This window comes from Eretmochelys imbricata, chromosome 1 (assembly GCF_965152235.1).
Source record: "Eretmochelys imbricata isolate rEreImb1 chromosome 1, rEreImb1.hap1, whole genome shotgun sequence".
Lineage (NCBI taxonomy): Eukaryota > Metazoa > Chordata > Testudines > Cheloniidae > Eretmochelys > Eretmochelys imbricata.
Window position 1 is genome coordinate 329667794 of NC_135572.1, and position 20964 is coordinate 329688757.

The 20964-nt window shown below is 42.2% G+C and overlaps 1 protein-coding gene across 1 annotated transcript in view; it reads left to right on the forward strand.

Annotated features, from left to right (window-relative positions):
• The window catches only part of CELSR1 (cadherin EGF LAG seven-pass G-type receptor 1), a 267623-nt gene that overhangs the window by 100150 nt on the left and 146509 nt on the right, over positions 1 to 20964 (forward strand). The window contains exon 2 of the mRNA XM_077807853.1: positions 17197 to 17835. Coding sequence (XP_077663979.1) covers positions 17197 to 17835 — 639 coding nt within the window. The remainder of the gene's footprint in view (positions 1 to 17196; positions 17836 to 20964) is intronic.

Sequence of the window (20964 nt, forward strand, 5' to 3'; positions counted from 1 at the left end):
ATCGCAGAGCTTGGCTGTAGATGATGGATCGTGTGGTGTGGTCAGGGTGCAAGCTGGAGGCATGTAGGTAGGAATAGCGGTCAGTAGGTTTCCGGTATAGGGTGGTGTTTATGTGACCATCGTTTATTAGCACTGTAGTGTCCAGGAAGTGGATCTCTTGTGTGGACTGGACCAGGCTGAGGTTGATAGTGGGATGGAAATTGTTGAAATCATGGTGGAATTCCTCAAGGGCTTCTTTTCCATGGGTCCAGATGATGAAGATGTCATCAATATAGCACAAGTAGAGTAGGAGCGTTAGGGGACGAGAGCTGAGGAAGCGTTGTTCTAAGTCAGCCATAAAAATGTTGGCATACTGTGGGGCCATGCGGGTACTCATAGCAGTGCCGCTGATCTGAAGGTATACATTGTCCCCAAATGTAAAATAGTTATGGGTAAGGACAAAGTCCCAAAGTTCAGCCACCAGGTTAGCCGTGACATTATCGGGGATACTGTTCCTGACGGCTTGTAGTCCATCTTTGTGTGGAATGTTGGTGTAGAGGGCTTCTACATCCATAGTGGCCAGGATGATGTTATCAGGAAGATCACCGATGGATTGTAGTTTCCTCAGGAAGTCAGTGGTGTCTCGAAGGTAGCTGGGAGTGCTGGTAGCGTAGGGCCTGAGGAGGGAGTCTACATAGCCAGACAATCCTGCTGTCAGGGTGCCAATGCCTGAGATGATGGGGCCCCCAGGATTTCCAGGTTTATGGATCTTGGGTAGTAGATAGAATATTCCAGGTTGGGGTTCCAGGGGTATGTCTGTGCGGATTTGATCTTGTGCTTTTTCAGGGAGTTTCTTGAGCAAATGCTGTAGTTTCTTTGGGTAACTCTCAGTGGGATCAGAGGGTAATGGCTTGTAGAAATGGTGTTGGAGAGGTGCCGAGCAGCCTCTTGTTCATATTCCGACCTATTCATGATGACAACAGCACCTCCTTTGTCAGCCTTTTTGATTATGATGTCAGAATTGTTTCTGAGGCTGTGGATGGCATTGTGTTCCGCACGGCTGAGGTTATGGGGCATGGGATGCTGCTTTTCCACAATATCAGCCCAGCACTCCCAGCTACCTTCGAGACACCACTGACTTCCTGAGGAAACTACAGTCCATCGGTGATCTTCCTGATAACACCATCCTGGCCACTATGGATGTAGAAGCCCTCTACACCAACATTCCACACAAAGATGGACTACAAGCCGTCAGGAACAGTATCCCCGATAATGTCACGGCTAACCTGGTGGCTGAACTTTGTGACTTTGCCCTTACCCATAACTATTTTACATTTGGGGACAATGTATACCTTCAGATCAGCGGCACTGCTATGGGTACCCGCATGGCTCCACAGTATGCCAACGTTTTTATGGCTGACTTAGAACACCGCTTCCTCAGCTCTCATCCCCTAACGCCCCTACTCTACTTGCGCTATATTGATGACATCTTCATCATCTGGACCCATGGAAAAGAAGCCCTTGAGGAATTCCACCATGATTTCAACAATTTCCATCCCACTATCAACCTCAGCCTGGTCCAGTCCACACAAGAGATCCACTTCCTGGACACTACAGTGCTAATAAACGATGGTCACATAAACACCACCCTATACCGGAAACCTACTGACCGCTATTCCTACCTACATGCCTCCAGCTTGCACCCTGACCACACCACACGATCCATCATCTACAGCCAAGCTCTGCGATACAACCGCATTTGCTCCAACCCCTCAGACAGAGACAAACACCTACAAGAGCTCTATCAAGCATTCTTACAACTACAATACCCACCTGCGGAAGTGAAGAAACAGATTGATAGAGCCAGAAGAGTTCCCAGAAGTCTCCTATTACAGGACAGGCCTAACAAAGAAAATAACAGAACGCCACTAGCCGTCACCTTCAGCCCCCAACTAAAACCCCTCCAACGCATTATTAAGGATCTACAACCTATCCTGAAGGATGACCCAACACTCTCACATATCTTGGGAGACAGGCCAGTTCTTGCCTACAGACAGTGCCCCAACCTGAAGCACATACTCACCAGCAACCACATACCACACAACAGAACCACTAACCCAGGAACCTATCCTTGCAACAAAGCCCGTTGCCAACTGTGCCCACATATTTATTCAGGGGACACCATCACAGGGCCTAATAACATCAGCCACACTATCAGAGGCTCGTTCACCTGCACATCCACCAATGTGATATATGCCATCATGTGCCAGCAATGCCCCTCTGCCATGTACATTGGTCAAACTGGACAGTCTCTACGTAAAAGAATAAATGGACACAAATCAGATGTCAAGAATTATAACATTCATAAACCAGTCGGAGAACACTTCAATCTCTCTGGTCACGCGATTACAGACATGAAAGTTGTGATATTACAACAAAAAAACTTCAAATCCAGACTCCAGCGAGAAACTGTTGAATTGGAATTCATTTGCAAATTTGATACAATTAACTTAGGCTTGAATAGAGACTGGGAGTGGCTAAGTCATTATGCAAGGTAACCTATTTCCCCTTGTTTTTTCCTTACCCCCCCCCCCCCCCGACGTTCTTGTTAAACCCTGGATTTGTGCTGGAAATGGCCCACCTTGATTATCATACACATTGTAAGGAGAGTGGTCACTTTAGATAAGCTATTACCAGCTGGAGAGTGGGTTTGTGTGTGTGGTGGGGGGAGGGGGGAGGGTGAGAAAACCTGGATTTGTGCTGGAAATGGCCAACTTGGTTATCATACACATTGTAAGGAGAGTGATCACTTTAGATAAGCTATTACCAGCGGGAGAGTGGGGTGGGAGGAGGTATTTTTTCATGCTTTGTGTGTGTATAAAAAGATCTTCTACACTTTCCACAGTATGCATCCGATGAAGTGAGCTGTAGCTCACGAAAGCTTATGCTCAAATAAATTGGTTAGTCTCTAAGGTGCCAGAAGTACTCCTTTTCTTTCTAAGGCCAATGTTTGTTATGGTAGCTTTGTCTGAAATCCCAGCTACAGCCTACATAAATGAAGAAAGTTGTCATCAGATATGTACTGTCTCTATCTTTACTCTGAAACTGGCCACATGCTTTCCTTAGATTAACCCTTAATTTGTACTTCACCATTTTTCACTTTCTCCTTCTCTTTGGACTCAGAAATAAAATAAAAAGTATTTGTAACAACAGGAAAGCTTGTCCCAGGATCTCCAAATGGCTCACTCTGTGCCAGCACAGACCTCAGTCTGTCCTGTTCTGGCATCCCTCTGTCCCCAGATAGAACCACTGGACTAGTTAATCCCACGTTTTCTTTTCCTCCTCCAAGGGCAGACACTTTCTCTGGGAAATGCATCTGGTGAAGTGAGCTGTAGCTCACAAAAGCTTATGCTCAAATAAATTTGTTAGTCTCTAAGGTGCCACAAGTACTCCTTTTCTTTTTGTGAATACAGACTAACACGGCTGCTACTCTGAAAACTTTCTCTGGGGACATTCTCCACACTTGTACCTCAAGCGACAGTTAAATCTAGAATCTGAACAACTATGGCTAGAATTCTGTATTGTGTTTCGGATATGCACTTCTTTGGGGTTCGAAGAGACTCCAGCGTAACTTAGACATCCCTGGCAGATGTGCCTAATTTATGGTAGTCTGTCCCTAGGTGCCAGTGGGTACCAGCACTGCCCAGAGATTTTGCAGTGGCCCTAACCCAATAAGACTCTCTCACCCCAGCATGCCCCCTACACCAGGGCTTGCAAAGGGGTGCTCCTCAATTTCTGTGCCAGGGGAATTCTCCCTCAACTGGAACTTGGACTTTTTAGAGTCTCTTTATGCTGCTTCGGCCCTTTTACCTGGTGTAAAGGTGCTGGAGTAGAGGTGAGACTCTCACCCAGTTTATTTAAGAAAACAGAGAAATACAGAAAAAGGAAAGCATTTAATTTTGTTCTCATTGAGTCATGCTTTGTGGAAAGCCATGCTAGTAAGGGCCCTGGGATGTAGTCACAAAGCAAAAAGTTTGGTAGATGCAGACCTTACATGTTAGTAACATGCTGCTGTTATTGAGATAAAATTCCTGTCCTCAGTCTTGATACTATCTCCTTGGAGGCATTAACTCAGGTTCTTTCTTTGGTTGATCTTAGGTGTTAAAAGTCCTTGTTAGGATTTATACAATATAGACAGAAAGAAAAGGATTTGCTGGCACATGATTTATGCCATCATGTGCCAGCAATGCCCCTCTGCCATGTACATTGGTCAAACTGGACAGTCTCTACGTAAAAGAATAAATGGACACAAATCAGATGTCAAGAATTATAACATTCATAAACCAGTCGGAGAACACTTCAATCTCTCTGGTCACGCAATCACAGACATGAAGGTCGCTATCTTAAAACAAAAAAACTTCAAATCCAGACTCCAGCGAGAAACTGCTGAATTGGAATTCATTTGCAAATTGGATACTATTAATTTAGGCTTAAATAGAGACTGGGAGTGGCTAAGTCATTATGCAAGGTAGCCTATTTCCTCTTGTTTTTTCCTACCCCCCCCCCCCCCCGATGTTCTGGTTTAACTTGGATTTAAACTTGGAGAGTGGCCAGTTTGGATGAGCTATTACCAGCAGGAGAGTGAGTTTGTGTGTGTATGGGGGTGGGTTTTTGGAGGGGGGTGAGGGAGTGAGAGAACCTGGATTTGTGCAGGAAATGGCCTAACTTCATTATCATGCACATTGTGTAAAGAGTTGTCACTTTGGATGGGCTATCACCAGCAGGAGAGTGAATTTGTGTGGGGGGGTGGAGGGTGAGAAAACCTGGATTTGTGCTGGAAATGGCTTTTAGATAAGCTATTACCAGCAGGACAGTGGGGTGGGAGGAGGTATTGTTTCATATTCTCTGTGTATATATAGAGTCTGCTGCAGTTTCCACGGTATGCATCTGATGAAGTGAGCTGTAGCTCACGAAAGCTCATGCTCAAATAAATTCGTTAGTCTCTAAGGTGCCACAAGTACTCCTTTTCTTTCTGCGAATACAGACTAACACGGCTGTTACTCTGAAACCTGTCATTATGCAAGGCACTGCATTTAGCCGTATGGAGTGGAAATCTATCAACTGCATGAAAAAACTTGCACAGATACAGACAGACATCATCTTCCTTTCCAAATGCAAACAGATGGACATCGTACCAAAAGGACTGAAGGTAAAAAATCCATTACAATCTACATACCACACAGACTATGCTGACAGCTTGTGCCACACGCTCTCAAAGAAACTGCGGAATCACCTGATCAACATCCTCTACAGCAAACAGGGACAGATTAAGAATGAGCTCTCAAAAATGGATACTCTCATAAAAAACCAACCTTCCACACAAACTTCCTCGTGGCTGGATTTTACTAAAACTAGACAAGCCATTTACAACGCACACTTTGCTTCTCTACAAAAGAAAAAGGACACTAAACTTTCTAAACTACTACATGCTACAAGGGGCCACAGCAATGGTTCCCTCAACCCACCTAGCAATATTGTTAACCTATCCAACTATACTCTCAGCCCAGCAGAAGCAGCTGTTCTATCCCGGGGCCTCTCCTTCTGCCCCTCCACCCCTACGAACATGATACAGTTCTGTGGTGACCTAGAATCCTATTTTCGACGTCTCCGACTCAAGGAATATTTCCAAAATACCTCTGAACAACATACTAATCCACAGAGGTCTCCCTACCAACACTACAGAAAGAAGGATTCTAGGTGGACTCCTCCTGAAGGTCGAAACAGCAGACTGGACTTCTACATAGAGTGCTTCCGCCGACGTGCACGGGCTGAAATTGTGGAAAAGCAGCATCACTTGCCCCATAATCTCAGCCATGCGGAACGCAATGCCATCCACAGCCTCAGAAACAACTCTGACATCATAATCAAAAAGGCTGACAAAGGAGGTGCTGTTGTCATCATGAATAGGTCGGAATATGAACAAGAGGCTGCTCGGCAGCTCTCCAACACGAGTTTCTACAAGCCATTACCCTCTGATCCCACTGAGAGTTACCACAAGCAACTACAGCATTTGCTCAAGAAACTTCCTGAAAAAGCACAGGATCAAATCCGCCCAGACACACCCCTGGAACCCCGACCTGGGATATTCTATCTACTACCCAAGATCCATAAACCTGGAACTCCTGGGCGCCCCATCATCTCAGGCATTGGCACCCTGACAGCAGGATTGTCTGGCTATGTAGACTCCCTCCTCAGGCCCTACGCTACCAGCACTCCCAGCTACCTTCGAGACACCACTGACTTCCTGAGGAAACTTCAATCCATCGGTGATCTTCCTGATAACACCATCCTGGCCACTATGGATGTAGAAGCCCTCTACACCAACATTCCACACAAAGATGGACTACAAGCCGTCAGGAACACTATCCCCGATAATGTCACGGCTAACCTGGTGGCTGAACTTTGTGACTTTGTCCTTACCCATAACTATTTCACATTTGGGGACAATGTATACCTTCAGATCAGCGGCACTGCTATGGGTACCCGCATGGCCCCACAGTATGCCAACATTTTTATGGCTGATTTAGAACAACGCTTCCTCAGCTCTCGTCCCCTAAAGCCCCTACTCTACTTGCGCTATATTGATGACATCTTCATCATCTGGACCCATGGAAAAGAAGCCCTTGAGGAATTCCACCATGATTTCAACAATTTCCATCCCACCACCAACCTCAGCCTGGTCCAGTCCACACAAGAGATACACTTCCTGGACACTACAGTGCTAATAAACAATGGTCACATAAACACCACCCTATACCGGAAACCTACTGACCGCTATTCCTACCTGCATGCCTCCAGCTTTCACCCTGACCACACCACACGATCCATCGTCTACAGCCAAGCTCTGCGATACAACCGCATTTGCTCCAACCCCTCAGACAGAGACAAACACCTACAAGATCTCTGTCAAGCTTTCTTACAACTACAATACCCACCTGCGGAAGTAAAGAAACAGATTGATAGAGCCAGAAGAGTTCCCAGAAGTTACCTACTACAGGACAGGCCTAACAAAGAAAATAACAGAACGCCACTAGCCGTCACCTTCAGCCCCCAACTAAAACCCCTCCAACGCATTATTAAGGATCTACAACCTATCCTAAAGGATGACCCAACACTCTCACAAATCTTGGGAGACAGGCCAGTCCTTGCCTACAGACAGCCCCGCAACCTGAAGCAAATACTCACCAACAACCACATACCACACAACAGAACCACTAACCCAGGAACTTATCCTTGCAACAAAGCCCGTTGCCAATTGTGCCCACATATCTATTCAGGGGACACCATCACAGGGCCTAATAACATCAGCCACACTATCAGAGGCTCGTTCACCTGCACATCCACCAATGTGATTTATGCCATCATGTGCCAGCAATGCCCCTCTGCCATGTACATTGGTCAAACTGGACAGTCTCTACGTAAAAGAATAAATGGACACAAATCAGATGTCAAGAATTATAACATTCATAAACCAGTCGGAGAACACTTCAATCTCTCTGGTCACGCAATCACAGACATGAAGGTCGCTATCTTAAAACAAAAAAACTTCAAATCCAGACTCCAGCGAGAAACTGCTGAATTGGAATTCATTTGCAAATTGGATACTATTAATTTAGGCTTAAATAGAGACTGGGAGTGGCTAAGTCATTATGCAAGGTAGCCTATTTCCTCTTGTTTTTTCCTACCCCCCCCCCCCGATGTTCTGGTTTAACTTGGATTTAAACTTGGAGAGTGGCCAGTTTGGATGAGCTATTACCAGCAGGAGAGTGAGTTTGTGTGTGTATGGGGGTGGGTTTTTGGAGGGGGGTGAGGGAGTGAGAGAACCTGGATTTGTGCAGGAAATGGCCTAACTTCATTATCATGCACATTGTGTAAAGAGTTGTCACTTTGGATGGGCTATCACCAGCAGGAGAGTGAATTTGTGTGGGGGGGTGGAGGGTGAGAAAACCTGGATTTGTGCTGGAAATGGCTTTTAGATAAGCTATTACCAGCAGGACAGTGGGGTGGGAGGAGGTATTGTTTCATATTCTCTGTGTATATATAGAGTCTGCTGCAGTTTCCACGGTATGCATCTGATGAAGTGAGCTGTAGCTCACGAAAGCTCATGCTCAAATAAATTCGTTAGTCTCTAAGGTGCCACAAGTACTCCTTTTCTTTCTGCGAATACAGACTAACACGGCTGTTACTCTGAAACCTAACAATATAGACATTATCTCCTTCTTCAGTTCAAACTCAATACACAATGTCTTTCACAAAGTACTTAGCTGCTTTCCATTTCACAAGGTGAAATCATGGCCTATTGAAGTCAATGGCAAAACTCCCATTGACTTCGGTAGAGCCAGGAGTTCACCCACAGTGTTTTCCTTTTCCTCCCCAAATGTTTGAGCATTTTAAGTGTATTGGCCCATTTCAAAGTCCTCTTTTGAACTCCTGTACCATAAGCACCTCTGATACCTAAAGGATATCCTTGAATATTTGGGTAAAAGCCTTTGGTAAGATCATGTCCTTTCATATATAATGAACTCTCTATCCCAGGGAGTCTTCCTGTATAGGAAGCCTGAAGCTACTTTCCTAAATGACATTAAAACAGATCCCACATAGATAAAAATACACAGAAAATTCCAACTAGAAAATACAATGAGGAGTCCTTGTGGCGCCTTAGAGACTAACAAATTTATTTGGGCATAAGCTTTCGTGGGCTAAAACCCACTTCAAAAGCTTATGCCCAAATAAATTTGTTCATCTCATTGTTTTTGCTAATACAGACCAACACAGCTACCACTCTGAAACTAGAAAATAGTTATTTGTCATAGTATTTTTAATGAACTTTTTTTGTTGATGCATGTCAGAAAAAATAACTGTTATCCTCAGGCTTATCACACATGTGCTGCTTTAAAGGTACAAGCTGATATAGCGACAAAACAAATGTGGCAAGTCTGGTTTTGCCAAGTAACACTGTCGCCTAGATCCGCTAATCCTCTGGAACTGTTCAAAGAGAACTTTGAGGCTACCAGATGGTCCAAAACTTTACTGCAAAAATTATCTACTATGGTACATGCTACAGCCCTGTTCACCTTCTCTCTGCTGACTCCTCAATTTAATTCAAGCCCCTAGTTCTTGCTTTCAAGGCTTCCTACAACTTAGCTCCTTCTTACATTTAGCATATTGTCTTGTTTGGCACCTCTATGTTCACCACAAGCCACTTCTCTGAATGGCTTTGTTTTTCTCTTGTTCCATGAGTGCCTTGTTTTCTTTATGTTGTCGTATGTGCCAGGAAACTCCCACCTTAACACTATCTGCCATGTTTCCACCTCTCAAATTTTATTTCTTCAAGGAGACTTACAAGCATGGCCAACATTTTCAAACGTGGGTGTCTGCACTTAAAGTTTTGCACCCATAAGCTCCACTGACGTCAGTGGGAACTGCTGGTGCTCAACACTGCTGAAAATGTAGAGGTGCCCAAACATGGATTTAGATATCTGATTTTAGACATTGACGTTTAAAAATGGTAAAGTGATCCTTTTTTTAGGATCCATTGATTAGAAGTAATCCTGTGGATCCTTTGTGACTACATAATCATATTGTCTTCACCCTTGTCCCCATCAGCCCTCCTCTGTTATCAAATACTGTTATCTTGTCTTAACTAATAGGCCCTGATCCTGAAACAAGCTTTGCCTGGGGAGACCTCTGAACTCGCTTAGAGCCCCATTGACTTCACTGAGGCTCTGCATGAGTGCAAGAGCCTGCTTGCACAGAGTCATTTTTAGGTTAAGTCTGTTGAAGTCAATGGGAGTCTTTCTATTGACATCAGTGGGTTTTGGATTAGACCCTTAGGGTGTGCCCACAGGTGTAATTTCAAGATCAGGTGGACGTGTACATGCTAGCTTCAGTCAAGGAAACACTGAAAATAGCGGTGTAGCTGTGGTGGCTTAGGTGGCGGCTCAGGCTAACCACCTGTACTTTTATCTAGGGTCTCAGATGGGACTGTACTTGGACAGCTAACCCGTGCTGCCTCCCATGCTACCATGGCTGCCCTGCTATTTTTAGCATGCTAAATTGATCAGCACATGGACTCATTGTTTTTGTACCGTAAACATCTGTGGCCTTACTCAAGTAATAAATTATTATAACAGTCCTTCCAGCCCCCGACAAAATTCTTTTGGCAGCCATAGCTCCTTATAAAAACACAAAGCTTTTGAGACTGCAATCTGTCCTGTTGGACAGGCATTAAACGAAGGAAGGAACAAGAAAAATAACACTAGTTTCATTTACTTGTCATGTTGGTTAACTTACTGTAAAGAGTGTTGCTTTTCAGCATTATTTCTGATCCCGGATTTGGAGACTAGTAGGCTACAGCAGAATCAGTTAAAGCTGTTCCCAGGGATCATATTGCATTTATATGGAACAAATTAAAGTTTTTGAAAGGGAGATAAGGGGGTATCTTTTTAAGGTCCTTGCTGTGCTCCTTTTATTTCATGTATTGCACTGTGTAACATCAACCTTTTTGAGAGCAAAAGAAAAACTCACACTTTGATCCATTCAGACTACAGGACATGGGCCAATCTCTGACTGGCCATGCGCATACGTTCACATCCCTGAGAGCCTTTGGCTAATAGAGGAAGTTGGCTGCCCTGATACCCTCCCTTTTGAAACATTGCAGTCCATCATAAAAGGTGTTTTAGGGGCTGTGGCCTAAAGCTCAGGTTGTATGATTTCCATGTTAATGTACAGGGATGCCTAAAAATATTTTTTTCTTTTTGTTAATTACATTTTCTGGCATTTTAATTAAACATTTTACTTAGTTTCCAGTAACTCATTTTCTGTAGAATTCACCTTGCTTTGAATGTTTCCTCTACGTCAGGGGTTCTCAAATGTTTCCATATTGAGGACATCTTAATAGAGAGGTTGTCTCATGGACTCTCACCTCCCATTCGTAATCATAGAACCTCCCTGTAGTAACCACAACAATTGTTTACAAGGAAAAGTAGTATTTGGCAAGTATATTATGCATTTTAACTGTGTGTCAATGATTTTTGAAAGGTGCAAATGGGAAAGATAATCTTCACTGTCTGGCTAGTTGTCTCTGATTGAGGGAATACGGTCTAGTAGTGGATAGGACACTGGGCTGGGATTTAGAAGACCTGGACTGAGCCACTAACCAGCAGTGTGACTTTGAGCATCTCTCTTTTCCCTGCCACTCTTAGTCTGTCTGCCTTGATTGTAAATTCGTTGGGGCTGGGACTATCGCTAGCTCTATATTTGTCGTATGCCTAGCATGGTCATGGAAGGGGCTTGTGAGTGCTACTGTAGTCCATGGACCACTGCTTGCTTCAGGGGATTGCTGCTTTGTTTGGTGTAGCCTTGTACACAGTGTAAAGAAAGTCCTGTATATATAACCATCTTTGAATGGACTGGTGTATGGAAGGTCACTCACTTGAAGACATGTCACCAAGGCACATCTACTGCCTTGGGGGATCTGTTTGCTCCTTGTTCACTGACACAAATGAGACCATTTGAATTGCAGCTTCAGAACCTAAGGGGTACCCTTGTTTTATTACGAGACACAGAGTTTGCACAGCTGTGTTGTAAACTCTGACATCCATTAAAGGTTTCCAGCTGCATCCTAAGTGGGAAAGTAGAACGAATGTAAGATTGGGGCATCTGTGCAAGAAGCCTGTGACACTGGGACATTGCTATGAAATATGTTACTTTGATTATTGGTCAGACCCGAATACAGTTTATAGCTAATAAGACCAAAAAAAGTGTTTATAATTTTATTTTTTGTTATACTTCTTTAAAAAAAACCAAACACCTTGTTGGCCGGGTACTCCCAGAGCCAGGTGCACCTTTCAGTTAAACATTGCTGTGTTTATATTACTAGATAATAAAATTCTGTGGTTCATGAACTGCCCATCAATAGAAAGCTAAGATTAAAGCCTCGGATCTGATCCATCTTTTCATAAAGAAAAGCTATTCGTATAGTGATGACCATTCAGTAACTTATCTGCAGTGGGTGTGTTTTAGAGGACTGGGAGCATATGTAAGCTTTCCTGCCTTTTCTTGTTTTTCTGGAATTTGTGGGGATGTGTGGTTTCTATTAAATCTTCTCATTAGTTTGGCGCAGAATTAAGAATACTGGGCCCATTCAACACAGTTGCCAGTGTTACAAAATAAATCTGCACTGTAAGGGATCCACCTTGTGAAGTTTTCTTTTGAAATATGAATGCAAAGAGAAGCATTGTTGGGAAATAAATTCAGTGGTGGATAGACTACTGCTGAATTGCACACCTCTTTTCCCACAGTCACACAACAGTTCACAACTCTGCAGGTTCTCTCCACTTCTCATTAACACAGTCAAATGTATGAGACAGATATTTGCCTTTTTCTCTTTGGTAAAGTTGGCTCTGGCAGTCTTCAGGACAATATTTGATTGTCTAAGTAAGGTGTTTATATGGCCCTATCATTGTAGTATCTGTACAGTCTGTAATGCATTCATCATCACATAAGATAGGGCAGCATTATCATCTACATTTTACAGACTGGGAACTGTGCACAGAGAGAATAAGTGGCTTGCCTAGGGTCATAAAGGAATTCTGTAGCAGAGTAGGGAATTGAACCATGGTTTCCCATGGCCCAGTTTAGTATGCTAACCACTAGACCATCCTTTCTCTGCAAGTTAAAAGATTGAGAGGGACACTACAGGTCGATTGCCTTCTGACATCGGTGCAAGGAACTGGGCTATCCCAAAGTGACTGACAGCAAACAAAGCCAAACATCATCTGAAATGTTAAAACCATGCCACATTCTGAACGGTCAAAAGAAGAAAAAGGGTGACAGAAAATACGGATCAAGATATTTTATTAAAATTATATTAAAATGTTTGATTTTATTGAATATCTTATTAGTTTTCATTGTTCTGAGAAGTTTTATTCAAGCCAAAACCTGGCATAGGTATTTATAGTGTAGTGTAATCCCCCCATGAAAAATTAGATTTACATTATAGCATTCGTAAGAAGCACCACTATTATGCAATAGCACAGGACTTCTGCATGTATGCCAGACCTTTGTACATATTAGGCATGTCCTGCAGGACAAAGACAGTTAAGATGTGTAGATGTATAATATAACTGCATTTCATGAAATGCTATTTTATAAAATGATTTCATTGTAGTTTGTAACAACAACAACAACAATAATATTTGGCACTTTCACAATGTCTTTCAAAGCATTTTGCAAATATTATTATTAAGGATATGATTTAGTCAAGGGTATTTTTAGTAAAAGTCATGGACAGGTCACGGGCAATAACCAGAAAGTCACAGGCTGGTGACCTGTCTATGACTTTTACTAAAAATACCCATGACTAAATCTTAGGTGCTGGGGGTCGGGGGTGGGGCAGGGCGCTTCCGGGGATGCTGCTGATCCTGGGGGAGTGGGGGTGCTTCCGGGGATGCTGCTGATCCTGGGGGAGTGGGGGTGCTTCTGGGGATGCTGCTGATCCTGGGGGAGGGTACTCAGGGCCCCGCTGCTGCTGCTGCTGGAGAGGGGGTGGCCTGGGGTCCCCCTACTGCCACCACTGCTGCTCCGGGCAAGGGGGCGGCCCGGGGCCCCATCGCTGCTGCTTCTCCCGGACCTGCTCAGGCAGCCCTGGGGTCAGCTGCACCAGCCACTTCAGAAGTCACAGAGGTCCCGGAAAATCACGGAATCTGTGACTTCCGTGACCTCCGTGAAAAACTCACAATCTTAATTATTATTAAATAGGACTTAATTCAACTTCTATTGAAATTAAGGGGAAAATTCGCATTAATTCCACTGTGCTTTGGAATAGATACTAGTCACAAAAAGTGACATCAGTTTTTAAACAGAACTCTCCAGTGAATGGAATAAATCATCCAATGGGATTTTCTCTTTTCAAACTTGATGGTATGATATGGCCCATAATAAGATTAAAAGGCCAGTTTTTCTGAAAATACTAGTTGTGTTATTTTCTACAAAATACATTTTAAAATACTTTTTATGCCTTTTGTTTATTAATCTTTTTGCAACGGAGTTGCACAAGGTTATATTTGCTTTTAAAACATTATATGTAATTTCAAAGTATCTGAAACTATATGCATATGTCTGGTTTTCTTTTGTGCTCTCTTCAGAATAACAAAGCTATGCGGTGTCTGACACTGGGCTTTTTATAGTGATTTATTAACTGTGTCAGAATAGTTGCTGTGAATGCTGGGACGCTCTTGTATAGTGTGGCAGTTGATATTGATTATGACAGTTTGTGGACTCCAGTGGGTTGTCAGACAGCAGATAGTATTTTGTCTTCTTACTATACATACCATGGACTATACATCAGTGTTTTGTTAAGAAAAAGGCCCTTTGTCTGGTACCCTTTTTCCTCCATGTTATGAGAGAACTTGTGTAATACATTGTGCAACATATAACAAAATAGACCAGACACCCTTTGGACAAGCCAATCAAAATGACAATAGCTGTAGAAACATGCATGAATAGTTAGTTTTGCTGCTGTTCTCTTGTGAAATAGACTATGTAGTTGACAGAAATGGGTAAGCTAGTCTGATTCTGTCATTTACGAAAAAAGTTCATTAATTGTACTAATTTGCATCCTATATTTCCGTTGGTTGGGAACCTGCAGACTATGCACTTGTAAAAGTTTATAATTAGGGTTTTGACTATTGAAAAGCTTTGAAGATCATGCAAGGCAGTTTTGCCTTTTCTGTGGAAATGGAAACAGGACAGTCTGTCTGGAGCAGCTTGAGGAGGAGGAGATGGAAATGTTGTGTGGAATATCCATCTTGGGGGAAATTAAAGCTAAAAAAATCAGCTGGTGTGATGGGTCCTACAAAAAGATCACCCAAAATAATGACCACTTGCTACAACTCCACCACTGTTTGTTTTTAGCCATTAAGTAGTAAAGTAGCACCCATGAGAAAATATTTTGTTTGTTTTGCAGTGGCTTTATAATGAAAGAAAAACAATTAGCAGCTGAGGTTTTATAGACATTCCTGGGTAGGGGGAAAATGCTTCGTTTAGACCCACCTGGACTACTGGAAAATAAATCTTCTCACTTTACATCCAGATTGCATCGTTACATACCCAACAATGTTACTAGATAATAGGTGCTGGTCTGATTTTTTCAATTTTTCTAGGTGGTTATGCTGAACATGGACACAACTTCACCTGGCACGAGATGATTCTCTGCTTATCACCCCATTAAAAAACAAACAAAAAACCCAACAACCGAAAAAAGAAAAGGAAAAAAAAGCCTTTTATGAACTGGTGGGACCCGATTCTGATCTCACACTGCTTTTATATTGATTCAAATGCAATTACTGCTGATTTACACTGAAGAGATGCAAAATCACACCCAATGTGTGTATCTCAGTTTAGCTGGAGTAGATGTATATAGTAGGTGACTATTCAGCGTTAGACATTAGAAACGACTCTGTGACAGGCAGTTTGGGTTAGTGGATGAGCTATTGGACTGGGAGTCTAGAGAGCTGGGTTTTATTCCAACTCCACTACTGACGTGACCATCCAACTCGCTTTATCTCTCTGTGCCTCTGTTTCCCCTCCCCTGCTTTGTCCACCTCGTCTACAGGAGAACCTCAGAATTATGAACACCTCGGGAATGGAAGTGGTTCAAAACTCTGAAATGTTCATAATTCTTAACACAACATTATGGTTTGTTCTTTCAAAAGTTTACAACTGAACAATGACTTAATACAGCTTTGAAACTTTACTATGAAGAAGAAAAATGCTGGTTTCCCTTTATTTTTTTAATAGTTTATGTTTAACACAGTACTGTACTGTGTATCTGATGAAGTGAGCTGTAGCTCACGAAAGCTTATGCTCAAATAAATTGGTTAGTCTCTAAGGTGCCACAAGTACTCCTTTTCTTTGTACTGTACTTGTGTGTGTGTGTCTGCTGCTGCCTGACGGGTTTCAAATGAGGTGTGTGGTTGACTGGTCAGTTTTTTAACACTGGTGTTCATAACTCTGAGGTTGTACTGTATTTAGATTGTGCAATATTTGGAGAAGGGACTGTTTCTTACTATGTGTTTGTACAGTGCCTAGCACTATGAGGCCACAATCTCAACTGGGGCCTCTAGGCCCTACTATAGTAAAAATAATTTAATATTTTATACTCTGATCCGTACTTTCTAAATAAAATATTACATATTTGTGAAAAAATGACAAAGTCCTTAAGTTCAGCCAGGAGACAGAACCAAACACGAGGGTTTGATCTCTCTGTTGTAGGTGCTCATTGCAATTTCCATGTTCATTTATGTATACAGTATACATAATGTATATAGAACCCATCACATTGCCCAGGATCAATAATTATATTTCATAATGAAATGAGACTGTAAAGTTTGCAAAGACATTGCATTAATATAAGTAACTCTGTACTGGGGGTTGTACTGGCATCCATCACTCTCTGGTATCAGATATCACTGCCATATGTGCATTGAAATGTTTTGTAGCAAAAAAACGTGGATATGTCAAAGACATAATGGAGCAGTGTAAAAATGCCTGCTTTCATTAGAGATTGGCTTCATTTGGGTCCATCTCCAACTTTCATATAAGGTTCCTGAAGGAAATCAAATGTAGTTAGCTCTTATTCCCTATGATGACTTTTATCTAAAGTCCTGATAATCCTTTCTCTCACTCTGCATAGTTTTGGTACTTTAAGTCTGAGACCGCTGCGGGAGAAGATAATTTTGGTGTTGTGCTGCAGAAAGTGACAGCTTCATAGCATTAGTTGTAGGCTAGCAGTGACTTGTGTAAGATATGTTCAGTTCCTATCAGAAGAAGTTTCTTGCCCTTAACCCTCTCACAGCTATTTGTCTTGCTAGCAGTTTGCAGTTGCTTGAGTGGAACAGTCTAGGCAGTGCATATCTGGATGTCCCTTGTACTTTACTTCCAAGCTTTAGGTTCTTTCCAGTGCAGAAGCCAAAGCACTTTCTGTCTCTCTCTCACGTCCCAGCTGGCTGGAATGTCTCACATCTCAGTTGTGTTTATTGGAGAATGCCTGAGTAGCCTGGTCTGTATGCCAAAGCACTTCAGAGGATGTTGTTTGAAATAACTCTGATCTCTCTGTCTCTCTCTCTTCTCCACCCCCCTCCCCCATGTCAATAGATGGTGTTCACAGTGTCACAGCAGTCTGCACCCTGAGGGTGACTATCATTACCGATGACATGCTGACCAACAGTATCACCGTGCGGCTGGAAAACATGTCCCAGGAGAAGTTCCTCTCCCCGCTGCTCTCTCTCTTTGTAGAAGGTGTGGCGACGGTGCTGTCTACTACCAAGGATGGCATCTTCGTCTTCAACATTCAAAATGATACAGACGTCAGCTCCAATATCCTGAACGTGACATTCTCCGCTTTACTTCCTGGTGGCATTAGAAATAAGTTCTTCCCCTCCGAGGACCTCCAGGAACAGATCTACCTCAACAGGACACTACTGACTATGATCTCTATGCAGCGGGTCCTGCCTTTCGATGACAATATCTGTTTGCGAGAGCCTTGTGAGAACTATATGAAGTGTGTCTCGGTGTTGAAGTTTGACAGCTCTGCTCCATTTATTAGTTCAAACACCGTTTTGTTCCGACCCATCCATCCCATCAATGGTCTGAGGTGCCGGTGTCCCCCTGGGTTTACAGGCGACTATTGTGAAACAGAGATTGATCTCTGCTACTCCAATCCTTGTGGCAATAATGGGCTTTGTCGGAGCCGAGAAGGAGGCTACACTTGTGAATGTTACGAGGACTACACTGGTATGTGTTTATCTTATCTATTATACCCATGATTTATATGTTAGGCCATCCACTGAGTCAGTTCTGTATCAAGCTGAAATTGTTGACATTCTTACTCAAATGGAGAAAGCCTCTGACTCTGGTAGAGAGAAGGATTTAATGTGTCACATTTGCAGTTAGACGAAATCCCATATCTTTGTTTTAAAATGTCTTGTTTGGACACATCTCTTTTACATTTGTGTTTCTGGGAGGGAAAAGAGGGTCCCTGATTGCACATCCAACTATCTTCTACCCCTTAAATAATACTCAAGACAACCAACAGTGCTAGATGTAAATCAGTATTCTTTGAGTGCAACATGTTATCATAGAATATCAGGATTGGAAGGGACCTCAGGAGGTCATCTCGTCCAACCCCCTGCTCAAAGCAGGGCCAATCCCCACCTTTTGCCCCAGATCCCTAAATGACCCCATCAAGGATTGAACTCATAGCCCTGGGTTAGCTGGCCAATGCTCAAACCACTGAGCTATCCCTCCCCATGTTATGATGAGTCACTCCTTATTTTGAACTATTATTATTACTTATTGTTTGTATTGTGGTAGTGCCTAGAAGCCCCAGTCATGGACCAGGACCTGATATGGCTATGTGCTGTACAAACAGAACAAAAAGATGGTCCCTGCCTCAAAGACTTACTATAATGTAAACAGTTGGGAAATACCATATGTAAGCTTCAATTTGTGAATACCCATCCAGGCAAATATAAAAAGAGAGAATCTATCTCTCGATCCAATTTCCTTTCTAGAAATTGTATGTTTAAAAGAACATAAGATTGCTTCTTCTTCTTGTCATTCCCCTCCTAGTAGGCCCATCTTTATCATTTTCTTGATTTAGTTACTTTATCTTGTAATTTACCAGACAATTAATAAAGGTTAAAGTGCTACTTCTGCAGTATTTATGAAGAGTATAGAAGAAGAAGAAGAAGAAGAATTAAATGCTACATAGTAGAACCATTGTAGTTAATGGGATTACTTATGAACTTAAATTGTGCGTGTGTCAAAGTACTTTGCTGAATCAGGTCTAAACTCTCAGCTGAGACTTACATTACGGCAAAGTTCTTAGCTGTTTGACCTTCTGAGAAAACCTGAATGACACACTGTCGGTCAACAGGAATTACAGTTATTTGGGTGGTTAGGAATTTATAGAATAAATAGTCTTTCTGAAGTTCCTGCTGATTACTGCGATATTATCCGTTGTAGTAGTGTATTCCTAGTGTATCCATTGTGGAAGTTGATGTAGACAAAACTGAAGTATTTCCTGAGTTCTTAGGTCCAAAGCCTGCTCCTACTCCATGAAAGTCAGTGACAAAACTCTCTTCTTGGCATCAAGGGAAATTCAGTAGTATGCTTACTCGGTGCATCAGTAGGAGCTTATGTTATACCAAGTAGTTAAAAAACAGAGTGAAATAGCGTAGAAGCAAAAAACAAACAAAATGTAATATCTATGTCTTTTTAGCATCAGCAAATATTTATTTAAAATGGAGGAGGAGGGAAGAGGGGGCATTTCGTATTCTAAAGCGCTAAAGTTTTAATGATACTTTGAGGATAAGTTTGTTTGTTATTAAATAATTCCTGTTTTTCTTTTAAAAATTACCTGTTTTGCTTGTGCACTTTGAACAGCTGAATATTAAATGTCTAAATAACATTCACTAGAAATATTTTGTCTAGGAATTTCCAGGGTGTGTGGTTTGTTTTTTTAAAAATAAATAAATCTTAAATTAACCTATTTTAACAGCGGGACTGAGAGCCAGGGCTGAGGTGGTGGGGAGTGGGAATGGCTGCCTTGCTGGGGAGGCTGTCAAATAAACATACTTCCTCTATTTGAAACTTTGTGACCCTGGAAAATGCTTAAACCAGTGCTCCAGCTTCCTTCATCTTTTATTCAAAACTTCTTGGGAAGCTCCAGCAGCCTGGCTGGCTGAAAACCTGTGAGGCCAGGCAGAGAAAGCTGGAACATCATTTAGGACATTTTCTTCCACTGTGAGTGTAAAGCTTTAAATAGAACAAATATGACTGTTTGTGGCTCCCAAGCGTCCTTAGCCCTGTTCTTTGGCCAGCTTCACTCCTAAAACCCTTAGCTAGTCTCCATCTCTTCTAGGGGAACATCTTTTGTCCACTGCCCCATGCATTTTCTTTCAGCAGACGTTTTAGATTTCTAAAGTTTTATCTTTTCGAAAATTATACCTATACAGATCCATATGGACGAAAATGCATATGTCTAAATGGAATGTGCTTATAGGGCCTGCTCCAAGCCCCCCACATGGAAAGTCTTTTCTTTGCCATCTGTGGCTTTTGGGTCAGATCCACAGATTACAAAGGATGGGGCAATGGAGAGGGGGCAGCACTGTTAGGGGGAGCATTGCACTGAGGGGGTACCATGCCAGGGACAGTGGACCAGAGACCTCCCTTAAGAGGTGCACAGGATGTGGGGTTCGCCTAGAGATCAGAGGAAGTCTGCCAGAGATAGTCCCTTTCCTAAGGTCCAAATGATAAACTATTAGCTCAACCAGTAAACTCTGAAACGGGCTGTGAGACAGTGTTGGAAGTTTTATGACCAATTAATTTGATTAAAAATGTTTTGTATAATAAACATTACAGTATAAATAGAAGTGATTATGACTAACAGTTTATTAAACAAAAACTTGCACATTAACAAACTTAATTAACCCATGTTTTAGAATTTGGAATAATTTGTGTTTTCATCTGTTCAGAAATTTCTTTGCTGGAAATCTCTGGGAAAAAAACTTGTAAGCTTGTCAAATAAATAGATGAACAGATGAAAATGTAAAAGGTATTTTTTAAATGCTTAAGTCATAAACTAATTATTTAATTTCTTTGCATATTCACTCTGTATTTATAGTGTAGGGGATATACATATGGAAAGGATATATTTTATTCACACAAAGATTTGATTGCTACATTAAGTGCAATTGTTGATGCACTTTTTGTATTTCAAAGCCACTTGTCATAGCTGGAGGTTTGTGCCAAAATGATCAACAGTAACATAGTTAACAGTGTTGATATTTGAATAGTCACATTCAGTCTCCATAGTTAACCACACCATTGAGATGAATGGGGCTGTTCACACTTCTCCAA